Below are 14251 nucleotides of genomic sequence, written 5' to 3' on the forward strand. Positions count from 1 at the left end.
ATCAGTTTCGTAACAGGTGCATTGGAAGTGTCCGCAAATTTCTTGGTCATGATTTGTCCGGTTGTGCTCTCAGTATCTATTTGTTTCTACTGTTGCTTGTACTGTTATTTTATTTAAATAATGGGCTCTTTCTACTACCTGGAATTGTTGACGCTTTTTGTGTACTGTTCTACAGTCCAAATATTGTCTAACAATTGGTGATGTTTGGTTTGCTAGCTCATCCGAAATGCGTATCTTTGTCAAGACCCCCACCGACAGGACAATCTGCCTCAAGGTCCACTCATCACACACCCTGTACACCGTCAAGGCAAAGATCCAACAGCAATACCGCCTCTTCTTCGATAGTGTACAGCTAGAAGACAACCGTACATTGGCCGATGATGGCATCCAACATGACTCTACAATTGACCTCCAGGAAAAGATGCAAATCTACGTGACAGAGATGTGGGAAAGCAGGACCATCGCCCTTGAGGTTGACAGCCTAGCCACCATCGGTAACGTGAAGTCCAGGATCTAGGACATGGAGGGCTTTCCCAAGGGCCAGTAGTGCCTCATCTTCGCCAACAAACAGCTGGAGGACGACAACTGCAGCTTGCCTGACCACAACATCTGGAAGGAGTCCACCCTCCTCCTCATTCTCCACCGGTGTAGGCCAGGAGAAAGTAGGATGATGCACATCTTTGTCAAGACTCTTTACGGGAAGACCCTCACCCTTGAGGTTGAGAGCTCTTATACCAGAGCATGTCAAGGTGAAGTTCTACAAGCAGGAAGGCACCCCCCCCCCCCCCCGCGGTCGTGCAGCAGCGCATCATCTTTGATGGCAAGCAGCTGCAGGAAGACCGCACCAGGTTGCTGAGCTACATGGTGTGCCATTCAACAACCAGTTTTATTTTGCTGGAGCCTTCTTTCCAGTAGTGGTGCGTTATCAATAAAGTAGTATGGAGTATCATTCTAGTACTGTACGTTAGCACATAATGTATGCTCAGGTATTTTTCCTTCACAGTTGAAGTATAGTGCGGTTTCAGTAAAACTACGTACTGTTATTGCTCCGGTATTGTTCCTTCATAGTAGAAGTGTGGTGTGTTTCCAGTAAAACTACATACTCCTACTATCATTTAGTAGCATGTTAATGTGTTGAGTAGTTCTTTTCAGGCCAATACTTTTTGGCGGCCTAAAAAATAAGTTGTCCTCCCTAGCTTAAGAAATAAGCTACCCTCAAAGTATGTTGACGCTTCTAAATTAGTTATCGCATAACTAGTTTAGAAGCTCCAAAGAATGAGAGAGATGGAGGACGGGGCAGCTTAAATTTTTAAGCCTTCAAAAATATTGGCCCTATCCTTCTATCAAGTGGAACTACTATTAAGTACATGTGTTAAGTTCAAAAAAACTATTAAGTACGTGTGTTTGATTAAGAGGCTAGAAGCTAAAAAAAAGGGGTAAATTCGCGCAATAGTTTTTGAGAACCTTTTTACGTAGTGCAAATCTTGCGTCTTTTCCTCCTCCTTTGTCTTGATCGTCTGAACAGCCATCCTCCTCACAAAAAAAGGGGAACAGCCAACCTCCCTCCGTAAGAAAAAGAAACACAAAGGGCTCCCTCACTACTTGCGCTCCCATGAGAAAAAGAAATACCAGGACACGAGCTAGGGTTTGCTTGCCGGCAGCGCGACGCCTTTGACCGGCCATCCGTGGCCGTGCTACCCTTCCCCATCGCCGCTGCTCTCCTCCCAGCCACCCCCAGTGTTGCCCATCTGTCCACTTCTTCGAGACGCTGGCCTCTGTGCAATGCATCGAGCCGCCCTCCCCCCATCCACAGCAAGGTACTCCACTCATCCTTTCTCTCCGTCCTCCATCCCTCCTCCACAACCTTCATCTCCCATCCATCCTGTATATTCCATCTCACTTCTCTGTTCGTGTACTTATTTTTTTCTGTTTTTTTTTTGTGATTCGATGATTATGAGCCATAGATTATGAACACACATCCCTTAGTACTTGTTGCAAATTCAGAAGCTTGATGTGTTCATTTTGTGGTTGACAGTATGCATAAGAAAAATCTACGTAGTTATCTTGCGAATGACCAACCTAATTGAACCACATATGTATAGTGTAGATTCTATGGTTTACTTCTGGTTCCGATATTTAAAAAAATTCCACTCTGGTTTATGTATGTTATATATTACGGATTTGATCTGGACCTGCATTACAAATGTTTTGATACAATCATATAGCTGCTTATTTGATCAAACAGTTTGTTCATGTTATCGTTACCCGCCGCACATGACACAAGGGTCTTGAATCACGCATTCACACACTTCCCTTCGTTTCCAGTGCCTCTGATAGGTATTTCATAATAAAAATTGTCATCATTCATCATATTCTTATGTAGGACGCTAACTTGGTGTTCATTTTCAGGGAAATACAAAAAATATCGAACCGAACGGGATATTTTGCTCCTTTTAAGGGGAGTACATGCCATCTACCAGAATTGCGCCTTCGTCATCACTGTTCAACTCAAGGGAAGTATGAGATTGAGCATGCTTTTGGGGTGCTCAAGCAAAAATTGCCCATAGTCCAATTTTTTCACCTTGTATGTAGAAGCGTATCATCATTGCTTGCATGGCATTTCACAATTTCATTCGTGATAGCAAGTTGAGTGACATTTTTTTTGACAAAAGTGATGTTGATGATGAGTACCTACCTCCAGTGCTTAAATGGGGAGTGATACCTACACAAACAGATCCAGTTGATAAGGAGGAGAACGAAGATACAATGAAACTATTCATAGTAGGATAGCTGATGCTTGTCTTAGGATAGCAACATAGGTTACCTATATTGATGAAGGTCATCATCACTTGAACTATATGTCTTTCTTATGCCTTTTGTAATATTATTATGGGGTCAGTATCTATTTATACGTAATATGCAACATCAAAGTATAGTCGTTGAATTGCGTATGTGTTACCTATGAATCATCCACATTGTCATAGTTTTTATTTGCAAAACGGTAGCTCGATTTGCCTACCAATGTACAAATCACTAATTTTATTACGGAAAATTATCATATAAACATATTCACTCATGACCGAGGGGCATTACAGACAATTCACAGCAAAATCTACAATTTCACATTTGTTTCGACCAAACAGCTTCTAGCTACAAATGAAAGTTCACATCAGTGTTCTCATAGTTCACATCAGCTTTTTCAGAATCTGCAGCTCAACTAGACATGCTACAAATCAAAGTTCACACCAGCTTTCTCACCGTTCACAACAACTTTTTTCAGAATCTGCAGCTCGACCAAACACACCATAAGAGAGTCCTTGTCTGCATTGTCAGCAGTTGACTGAGAATAGAGTATGTATGTAGTTTGACCGACAAATAGCCTCATTTCCACACTTTACAGTCTGTATGCAGTGTTAATACATTTGTAGCTCCAAAGAATAGATTTAAGATCCTTAATGAGAAGCCATTCCACACTTTCCCCAGGCAGGTTAGGCTTGTTCTTGCATGTTGCATCCTCTATAACTGGATCCTACAATGGGGTTGTGATAAGCTTGTGCCAGAGGAGGAAGATGTGATTGTTGATGGTGTTGAAACCTCCGGCCATGGTGTGGAGGCATTTGACAGTGAAGCTTGGAAGAGAAAAAGGTTGGAGTGGGCAGAGGCAATGTAGGCAAATAGAGGTAACACAAGGATCTGAAGAAGCAACAACAATAGAGGAACAAGCAACAACATGAAGAAGACGAGAATGAACTTTTGTCTAGTTGGGCAATGATGAACTTTTCCCTATTGAGACATATGACTATTAATTTGTATGGCAATTTGTTTCTAAACAGGATGAACCGTCATTTATTTACTAGCTAGGACTAAAACTATATTTTGAACTGCATATGCTAGTGTCATTCATGGTAAGGTCACCACTATTAAAAAGGGGTGATCACAACATATGACGTGAACAACCAAACACCGTGTAGTGTATCAACCCATCCCCATGCGGGCAACCAAACGCCAAGGAGAAAATTGTCCCCGATGCAGGCTTACATTTAGGCTGCCACAGTACATGCATAACATGGGTTGTTGGCTTGTATTTACTTAGTCAGACCTAGCTAAGTCACAAATACAAAGACCTATAAACAATGCAACCTACCAAACATGTCCATAGTGTATCCACACTCGCCCGCTTCTTTCATAATTGCATCAGATATGTGACTATCTACTATATATGATAAGCAATAGAATGACATCAAAATACCTTCTTGAAAGTAGTATGAACAATGCCTCTATGTGCAGAATCGCTTATCGCAGCTGCTAGCCTTACACGCACAATACCTAATTGAAAATTCCATATTTTATTTTTTGAACACCACACATGTCTTATTTTATGAAAATTTGCATGTACTTTCATGTTTTTTGTCAAAATTCAACATGAGTTTGTATGGGCATCTTCAATGCGAACCCTCAAGTAGCACAAAACATTTAAACCAAGTTGTCCGAACAAAGTATGTCATCCAGTGCGAACAGATACCCTATTTGTCCATCGACACATCGGCACGCCCAAATTCCTTCAAACGAAAGCAAACGAGGGGAGAATTGTGGGTGTTAGGACCGCCACCATGTACGCGTCCAACAATATGCGGCCCCACCCAAAACTATCTGATGGGCCCGCGCACTCTCCCATGCGATGGTACCTCTGCTCCCCGCGCCGCATAATGCCATCTTATAGTGGATGCAACCGGTCACTAGACCAGCATTGAAGCGGTGCACCAGCCCAGAGCGTCGCCCGCGCCATGTCCGCTTGGTCTCCATGCCTCCTCAATGCCGGAGCGATGGGAGAACTTTCTAACACATTGAGCCTTGTTGCCTGTTCATTCGCCGCCGACATTATACAGGCGCGGCGGCCAAGAAACCGACTCCGACGCCCCCATTGAAATAACCCACCGCTTGGCCCGGCTGAGGCTTGCCATTTAAACATAGACGTGCACGACACAGATCCACATCACACCACCTCTGGTCCCGTTCCTCCTTCATGCACCTATGACGGAATGACGGCGGGGTCTACCTCGTTATTCAGAGCCTCTCGATGGAGTAGAAGCTCGAGTTGGTCGGATTTGCGGCCGGCTAGCCTGTCGTACTTGATGGATAGAGGCGACGTCCTACGCCGGTGCATGTTGGCTTCACCATGGAGCAGGCACACTTTAACACCATCATGGCGAAGGAGCAACCAACATTGTCGGTGTCAGTGTTCCGGTGTCGCGGGAGGATGAATGCTACAACATTGACCTTCCCGCGCATCACCGGTTGGTAGAGGGGCAATTCTATGGTGAGCAGGCGAGCGAGGAGGCCGTGGCGGCCTTGGTCGCGGAGGACCCGAACTTCATCAACCAGCAGCGGCCACTCTTCGGGTCCACACGCAGCGCTCGTGCCGACCGGCACGCGCGGTGGCTCCACGCCGACTATGACGCAATCGCGGTGGAGGCGTACGCGGAGGGGGCACAGGCAAATACGGACACGAACATGACCGCGTACGTCAGCAGCTCCACGTCATTCATGCCGCCCACAAAGACCACGAGGCTGGCTCGTCCACATCAATTGTGGACCTTACCTCGACCGGTGACATCAACAGCCAAGCGGCTAACTCCGGCGAGGAAGAGATGGACATAGTAGACGGATGTGGGCATATCCGTGTCCCATGTCTTGCCCTTCCTCGTTGGATGTGGGGAAGACCAGTTCGTGAAACATTGAAGTCTTAACAGCGGGCGAGAAAGTTTTGCTATGTTAAAAAGATGTCACATCCGGTTTTTTTAATGAAATATATCAAACTTTTCATGATATTGATCCAGTTTAAATGAAAATCATTCAATCCGCATGAAATTTGTTTGTTTAAGTCACTCACGTAGCAGCGCGTCAAGGTCAAAAGTCGTGGACCATGGCCATGGGGCCGCGTTGTCAGTGTCTCTGCAGTTGGCTTCCTTCCTCCACACACCTCTCCTCTCTTTTTTGCTATATAAAGAGTGAATTCCACTTTTTACCCCATATTTATACATTTGTGACACTAATTACCCCTTCCAGTGAAAATTCGTCTAGAATACCTCTTTTGAAATCTTTGGACCCTTGTTTTTTGATGCGTGTCCATCAGGTAAGGTGTGAGGTGACGCCATGTATCCAAAAACATGTGGACGGCCACAAGGAGTGGAACAGATAGACAAGGGAAGCTTGGACAAGATCGCCAATGATGCCCTCCGATCCTTACAGTTTTTTTTACAAATCAATAACGCAACATGCCGATCCTATCGACCATAAACAAACAAAATGTAAAACTAGGGTAAAACCGTGTTAAAAGTCTCCAAAATCTGACATTTCGATAAAAGTTCCGCTAAATAGGGTAATATGTGTCACAAATGTACAACTACAAGGTAAAAAATGGAATTCACTCCTATATAAAAGATGACAACCCTCTCCTCTCGTTTCTCTATCTCTCGCTTCGACCGCTCTCCTCCTTCGACCGCCACCGCCGCCGCAGCGCCGCCCGATCTTCCTCCTCTCGGTAAGCTCTAATCCGTCCCCTCTGCTTCTCCTCCTTCGCCCTCTCCTCATCCTTCCCCGACGCCAAAACCCTACCCGCCTGACCTAGCTCCGACTCCGATGACGAGAGAGACGGTGTTCTTGAGAGCCCTCCCCTGCTCTTGCAACGGCCTCGAACCCCTGCCCGTACGTGGTTCCATAAAAACAGCCCTGCTGATTTGGTTGTGATGCTTGTCAGCTTGTGTTCCTCACGCTAGTTGTTTTTTGATGCTATATATTAATTGTACTTGGTGCACCACTGCTTGATTTTTGATAATGAACGTAACCGAGTTTCACCTCTCGGATCTCTAGCCTGTGTAGATCCTACTGTCAGTGTCAGGTACGATCCTCATGGACCTATACTGTCGGTGTCAGGTAGGTTCCTCACTGAATTTGTTGCTAATCTCATACCATCATTGCTTCTCGTGGACGAAATTCTTCATATAGTGATGATGGAGATACATCGGCGTTATTGTTATATGTGTGTCCTCATACCACAGAATCTACAAGTTAGACACTCCATATTTCTGAAATTTTGTTTTGTTTATGTGCATAAACAGCGAAGATAGTCCAAAATTGTTATATGTACTGGTCAGTCTTTGTTACTAGATTTCTCTTGTTGCTTGTACGACCTTGTTGCAAGTGTTGACGTTTTTGTGTAACTTTGTTTTGACCTAAAACAGTTGGGGAGTCCCCTATGCCGTTTTTCTATTTTATATAAGTGAAACAAAGTTACATAATTACAAAGGTCATGAGACCATGATGTAGAGGGGAGGTTACAAGCCCAAAGTGCTCAAACTAATGCAAAGTAGTCAACCAAGCAGAAAGTAGAGCTTGAAGGTCGGGCTTAACCCTATGACCAATAACCAATATCTCTCTGATTTCCGATGAAGATCGATGCCTTGTAGGGTAGCAACTCATGCTCTAGCTTGCTAGCTTCTGTAACAGTGAGTCTTGCTGGCTGATTTGGCATTTTGCCTGCTCGCTGTTGGTTCTATAATTCTATTCCAGTAGAAAGTGTTAGTAAGTTAATTTAGAACTTTATGTTTACTTCCAACCTGCCGCACCTGCATCATGATGAGAAATCAAATCCTCCATTAGCGATTAATTGGCATATCAATTACTGACTGTCACAGAGATGCCTGCGCAAAATCCTTTATACTAACATGAAAATCAAATCCTTCACAGCCAGCCTGCCAGAATGCCCCCGAAGAAGTGCCTGGACTTGTCGCCGGCTGGTCCCAACCTGGAAGACCACATGGGGGAAGCTGCTCCCGGTGTCTCTACCTCTGGCACTGAAGGTAGCATGCATGGTGAGTTTTGCCGACTCCTTCTGCTCGCAATGTGATGATGCGTACACATCACATTCTTTGTTGTGTGGGATCGTTGAGTGGCTTGCGTGTTTGATGGGCTTGGCAGATTCCGAGGAGGAAGTTGGCGACAGCAGCAGCAGCAGCGGGGAAAACAAAGACGACAGTCGCAGCCATTCGTCGCAGATTGACGGTGCCGACATGGACGAGTAAGTGATCGGAGTTCTTTTTTTAGACAGTTTTTCTATTTTGTATGCGTGTCTCCTGCAGTTAATACTAGCTGCTAGGTGCATATCAGCCCCTCGGTTGCTGTTAGGATCAGTGCAATATCCTGTTAGGAAAGCATTTTGTTCACTGGATAAACTATATTATAATTTTCTGGAACACATACTTTGTCAGCTTAGATCCCTCAGCTGGCTGATTGAATCAAATCGACTCTTCTTCGGCCTGTCAAATATGAGTTTACAGTGTTCAAGTACTCCTAAGGTGCTAATAGTCCCATGATGAACACCTGAACGTTATATTGTAGCTGCATATTTCTTTGAAAAGGGAACTAAAATATCACAGAACACTTTTAACTGTTCTATAAAGTTTAAATCAGTAATTGATTTTTTTGAAAAGGAGGACGACCCCCGGCCTCTGCATCTGGACGATGCATACGGCCACTTTATTAATTATTGACACAAGACCGTACAGAGTCATACAACAATAAGTCTAAAGCCACCAAACTAAGCAACAACTGTCGCTATCCCTATCCAGTTGATGTAGGGCGCTGAAAGTCTGGGCCTAATACCAAACAGACCACGCAGCCAAACCTAAACATCTAAAGACTTGAGGTCCCATCCAGGACGCCTGCCGGGTATGGGCACCCACCAGTCCGGCATGCTTCTCAACCAGGACCCCTGCCGGGTATGAGGCCGCCGCAGACACCTGCCACGAATCCATCTTCAGAGCTGTACTACTGCATCAACCATGGCCGGTCCAACTGCCGCCGACGCCACCATGACGCCAGGCAGCGTCACCCTCCTGCGTGAGTCCATCTCCGCTCATCAGGCGCCGAGTCTCCACTGCGCCACGCCGCCGAGATCCGCCGTCATCAATGGAGCAGATGAAACACCGCTCCTCCTCTTGTCCCCTCCAACCAGCACTCGCTCCAAAATGATGCCCCCATGAGGGAGAACGATACCGATAGCACCGTCATCGTCCGATCCGGTAGACCCAGATCTAGGGTTTCCCCCGGAACTTCCCGATCAGGTTGATGAGACCTGCAACGACGATGCCTCCAGAAGGAAACGATGTCTGAGACGCCGCCATCGTCCGCCAAGACCGCAGTCTGGCGTGATTTTCACCGGAAGCCACGTCTTCCCGACCTCGTGGCTGGCTGGAACCGAGCGGAACCTCGCCACGAAGACGTATGTTGCCGTCGGTACTCCGGCGGAGATCCGGCATCTCCTCACCGGTCCCTCCACGCGCCGCCGGTCGGTGAAAGGCCTCCCCGCGACGGATCCAAATGGGGCGTTGGATCCGCAGTAGCCGTCGTCACCATCACGAGCAGGACAGCCCACCTCGCCGGATGGGGCGCTGCCACCGCCGCCGTCCATGCAGGGCCGCCGCTCCACCGGCGATGGTGCTCAGGCCCCCGCCGCACAGCCCGGATACTCCGTCCTAGCCGCCGTCGTTGGATCGCATGAAAAGGGCCGCCCCCGCCGCCTCAGATGGGATCCGCCGCCTCCCCCGCCCAGAACCTTTGGCACCGGGCCCGCCGCCACCGCGGCCCACGCCGGCGGCGGCAGGAGGGGTGGAGGGGGAGGTGCTGGCGGCGCTAGGGTTGGGGCCCCTGGCGTCGCCCGGGGGGAGGCGACGCGAGGGTGCGAGGGGGGAGGCGACGCGAGGGACGCGAGGGACGCGAGGGGTGCGAGGGGTCAATCAGTAATGCCAATCGGTAATGGAGGATTTGTTTCATGTTAGTCAATGCTTATAAATTGTTTATTAATCTTGAACCTTGCAATCAATGCAAGTTGTTATATCCACCGGAACAAGCTTATGTATATTAATTGGTAAGTTTTTTGGCCAGAAGATTGCTTCGTTTATACTGAACTGTAGTTTCATCTTTTTCACAATGAAAAACATTTGTCATAGCAACAAGCAATAGTTGGTTGATTGGATTAAAACCAGAGATCGAACATATGAACAACCCCTTCCATCAAATAGTGCATATTATTAATGTGTTAATATTGAAAAGCTTCCATACCCGCACTAACCGGTGTATTCGCCATGAATGTTCTTCTCAAGCTATATTGGCAATGCATATTTTCGTTGTAGTGTGGGATTAGTGAGTTGTCTTCGTTTGTAGTTCTACGTTTTGTTTTTCTATATGGAGGATAATCTACAAAATAGCTTTTCTCCTTTGATTTGGTTAGTCGTAATTAAATTCACCTCATGCACATCTGACGATATGCACCATCATATTTTGAATACATTTGTGTTGAGAGGGAATAGAGGTGTAGGTGTGTGCGATGATTGACAAGGAGGGAAATGGGAGAAACTTGCTGTTTGTACCGACACGATAGGTAGCAGAGTTTGCTGAAGGTGAGGCATCATACTTGGAGAAGAATCTTGTTTGCAACTGCCGCAAGAATCGAATGGTGCACCTTCGTTACCACACAGTAGGACATGTGTTGAAGTTGCCCCATGTCCTATATGATTGTCCATACTAAGATGCCACCATTCATCGCTGGTGGTGATTGAGAACATGGTAGAGATTTGCTGGGCATTATGGTGATTGGGAACATGACATCTGAGTGGGACGAAATGGTGGAGGAAAGGACCATTAGCATAACGAAACTGCAAGACTGATGGGGAATGATGGGGGGTCAGAGGGTGATGATGCAGCTGTATTGGGGTGGGTTTTGGGCTGAGAGAGGTGAGGAGAGAGATTGTGTTCTCCCTTGAGGAAGGTGAAGATGGAGATGCCTACGGGGAGCAAGACAACACCGCGCATGGTGGTGGCTGTATAGGTGGGAGTAGAGAAAGATGCCGATGTTTGCTGCTACACGGTTAAGAAAATGTGTCTCACTTGACATGCGTGTGTGTTACCTGAATAGAAGTATCACTTGATGAATACTTATAACTAGCGAAAGTGCCTTTCTGCTCCCGAGCTCATTTGAGCTCGGTGAACAGTAAAATCGGAAAACAAATAAAAAAAATTCAAAAAATTTCAATTTTTTTTGGGAGAAACATTGACAAAAGTTCTAAGTGCTTGCAAAAATTCATCATGAAATCACATTCCTGTAAAGCGTGGCAAAAAAAACAAATTCAGTGCTCCAAAATGCTTTTGAAAGTAGCTTTTTCAGAGTACTGATTTTGTTTTTTTGCCACGCCTTCTAGAAATGTGATTTCATGGCGAATTTTTGCAAGCACTTAGAACTTTTGTCAATGTTTCTCCCAAAAAAAATTGGATTTTTTTTTAAAAAATTTGATTTAGTTTTGATTTTACTGTTCACCCGAGCTCATTTGAGCTCGGGTGCAGAAACTCCACGTCCTATAACTAGTCTCTTCAATATAAAGAACTGAGTGATACCATGTATATTTTTATGGTTGCTCAAGTCTTGAACTTTGCATGCTAGGCTCAGTGCGATACCATGTTGTATAAACCAGGTATTTACGGAGTAGATTTCTCTGCTTGCTTTTATTGTTTTTTATTGAGGTACTTGCTTCTCTACCTATTGGAATTGTTGATGTTTCTGTTTATTGTTCTACAGCCTAAATATTGTATAACAATTGGTGGTTTTTGGTTTGCTAGCCCATCCAAAGTGCACATCTTTGTCAAGAATCCGGCCGGCAGGAAAATCTGTCTCAGGGGGGTCCACTTGTCAGACACGCTTTACACCATCAAGGCAAAGATCCAGGAGCGGTACCGCCTCATCTTCGATGGAGTGCAGCTGGAAGACAACCGTACATTGGCGGATTACGGCATCCAGCATGATTCCACGCTTAACCTCCAAGAAAAGATGCAAATCTTTGTTACGGAGACGCTAGAAGGCAGGACCATCACTGTCGAGGTCGACAGCCTTGACAGCATTGACAACGTGAAGGCTAAGATCGAGGACATTGAGGGCTTTCCCAAGGTCCAGCAGTGCCTCATCTTTGCCAACAAACAGCTGGAGGACGGCAAGCTCACCTTGGCTGACCACAACATTTGTAAAGGGTCCACTCTTCTCCTCATCCTCCTCCCATGCAGCCCAACTGTTGTGATGGAAATATTTGTGAAGATGCTGGGAGGAAACACGGTCACCCTTGAGGTTGGACGCTCGGACACTGTTGACAGTGTGAAGGTGAAGCTCTACGAGCTGGGCGGTACCCCCCCTAGACATCAACGCCTCATGTTTGCTGGCAAGCAGCTTGAGGACCACCGCACCCTGGCGGACTACAACATTCAGAAAGAATGTACCATTCATCTGCTGGGACGTCTTTGTGGCTGTTGAGATGCGTGTCCTGCCATGGAACAACAAGTTCATGTTTGCTGCAGTCGGTTTTCCAGTAGTGGTGTATTATCATCATTGTAGTTCCTTACTGGTGGTGTTTTATCAGTAGAACTGTCATCCTAGTACGTGAGTAGTTTTTATCTATCGAGGAAAGAACCTACTATTCAGAGTCCTTGGGTCTGTCTTGGCATAAGTTGATTGAGAAATACAGGTCTGCATGCAGTTTACTCGTTTCTTTCCTTTCCTTATACTCATATACTCCGTGCAGTTCATTTATGTATTTATCCATGTTTTTAGCTATATATATGCCATCACAGTCAAAAGTTGAAGCAACAGGAATCCTAACAAGTACAGGCATTGCCTGTTTTCTAGATACATGTTTTACTATTGCATCTTGTGAAGGTGATATATCACATCCAGTTGGAGTTGGAATTGCATATAAAACCAAGTCTTCTTCAGTATCTCTTGTAAAAAAATATGCAACCCACGATTTCGATTCGATTGACATATCGAAGGTGTTCGTTGCAGACCCTTCCGCGCGTGGGCTTTGGAGTGAAATGGAATACTTCAATCTGTAGCCTGCTATCCATGGCGACCACGCGGGTCATGGTGAATGGTGTCCCGGGTCGCAAGCTGGCCAATGGGAGGGGACTCTGGCAAGCTGGCCACGCGGGTATGTTCAAGTTCGCGGCTTCCAGTGGCTTGCTGTCACCTCTCGCGCCTCATGGCCTATCCCAACGGTTCCCTTTCTTCGCCGACGACGTGACGTCATTCCTGAAACCGACGTCGGGCGAGTTTGAGATGTTCTTGGTAATCCTGCATGATTTTGCTGTGGCGTCAGGTCTTCAGATAAATCCTGCCAAATGCAGCGCCATCCCCATTAGATGCGATGAGAATTACGTGGCCCAATTTAGGGATGGGCTGGACTACAAGTTGGAATCCTTCCCACTTAAGTACTCCCTCCGTTCCTAAATATTTGTCTTTCTAGACATTTCAAATGACTACTACATACGGATGTATATAGATATATTTTAGAGTGTAGATTCACTCATTTTGCTCCGTATGTAGTCACTTGTTGAAATGCCTAGAAAGACAAGTATTTAGGAACGGAGGGAGTATCTGGGATTGCCCCTCTCTCTCAGGAAGCCCTCGGCAGTTCAGTTCAAGACCTGGTGGATGTCATCGCATGCAAATTGCTCACCTGGACAAGGTAGGGCGGCTTCGCTTGGTGCAGTCTCTTCTCTGCGGCATGCCCGTTCACACGATGTTGGCGTTGGATGCCCCCCCAAGGTGCTGCCCAAGATCGTCAAGATTTGTCGGGGCTTTTTGTGGGCTGGGGCGGCGGATGCTTAGGGGGCGGGCAGCCGTGCACCATAGGCATGGGATATCATCTGTTAGCCTAAGTGGGCCGGTGGAATAGGCCTTCCAAACCTGCGCTGGCTAAACCCGGCTATGCCGCTGGCTATGGTTACAGAGGACTGACATCACGTGACCCTGCGCAGAATTCAAGATTGACACGACGGCGGAGTCACTCCAGATATACCAAGCGGTAGTTTCTGTGGACCTAGGGGATGGTTCTGATTGTCTCTTTTGGGAGGACCGGTGGCTCGAAGGGTGGAGGGTGCAAGAGATCGCTCCTCTAGTACACGTGAAGATCAAGCCCTGGTTCAAAGCCTCGAGATCGGTAGCGAAGGCAGTAGGGGGTCGCTAGGTGAGGGATCTAGGCCCGGGTCTATCCCAGCCCGAGCTCGAGTAGTTCCTCAGTTTGTGGAACAACATTGCGGAGGTGCAACTGCGGCAGGGGATTGCGGACAAGGTCTGTTGGGCGTGGGAGACCTCATACACTTCTTAGTAAGATCGGCGTACGCCAGCAAATTCATCGGCCGCGAGCATGATCTA

At 46.6% G+C, this 14251-nt stretch overlaps 1 protein-coding gene and 1 pseudogene across 3 annotated transcripts; one reads left to right on the top strand and one right to left on the bottom strand.

Moving 5' to 3' along the window:
* The window catches only part of LOC125546251 (polyubiquitin-like), a 242986-nt pseudogene that overhangs the window by 169930 nt on the left and 58805 nt on the right, over positions 1-14251 (bottom strand).
* LOC125546173 (polyubiquitin 11-like) lies at positions 227-12352 on the top strand. 3 transcript variants are annotated; one of them, XM_087514217.1, is made up of 3 exons: positions 227-274; positions 473-749; positions 11745-12352. In XM_087514217.1, exons 2-3 carry the CDS (start codon positions 668-670, stop codon positions 12350-12352), a joined length of 690 nt encoding a protein of 229 aa, XP_087370343.1. In that variant the 5' UTR covers positions 227-274; positions 473-667. The 3 variants fall into 3 exon arrangements, with proteins under 3 accessions (XP_087370343.1, XP_087370345.1, XP_087370346.1); XM_087514219.1 differs by lacking the exons at positions 227-274; positions 473-749 and adding exons at positions 7760-7871; positions 7978-8077 and having other exon boundaries at positions 11671-12352; XM_087514220.1 differs by lacking the exons at positions 227-274; positions 473-749 and adding exons at positions 7760-7859; positions 7978-8077 and having other exon boundaries at positions 11671-12352.

The sequence above is a fragment of the Triticum urartu genome, chromosome 3A (assembly GCF_056163025.1).
Source record: "Triticum urartu cultivar PI428250 chromosome 3A, HENAU_Tu73, whole genome shotgun sequence".
Taxonomy (NCBI): domain Eukaryota; kingdom Viridiplantae; phylum Streptophyta; class Magnoliopsida; order Poales; family Poaceae; genus Triticum; species Triticum urartu.

Bases quoted from the DNA above. Each gene is read 5' to 3' on its own strand.
- LOC125546173 (XM_087514219.1), top strand. From the start codon at position 7,760: ATGCCCCCGAAGAAGTGCCTGGACTTGTCGCCGGCTGGTCCCAACCTG. The intron at 7,872-7,977 runs GTGAGTTTTGCC...TGGGCTTGGCAG, and splicing joins CACTGAAGGTAGCATGCATG to ATTCCGAGGAGGAAGTTGGC. The intron at 8,078-11,670 runs GTAAGTGATCGG...TTGGTTTGCTAG, and splicing joins GACGGTGCCGACATGGACGA to CCCATCCAAAGTGCACATCT.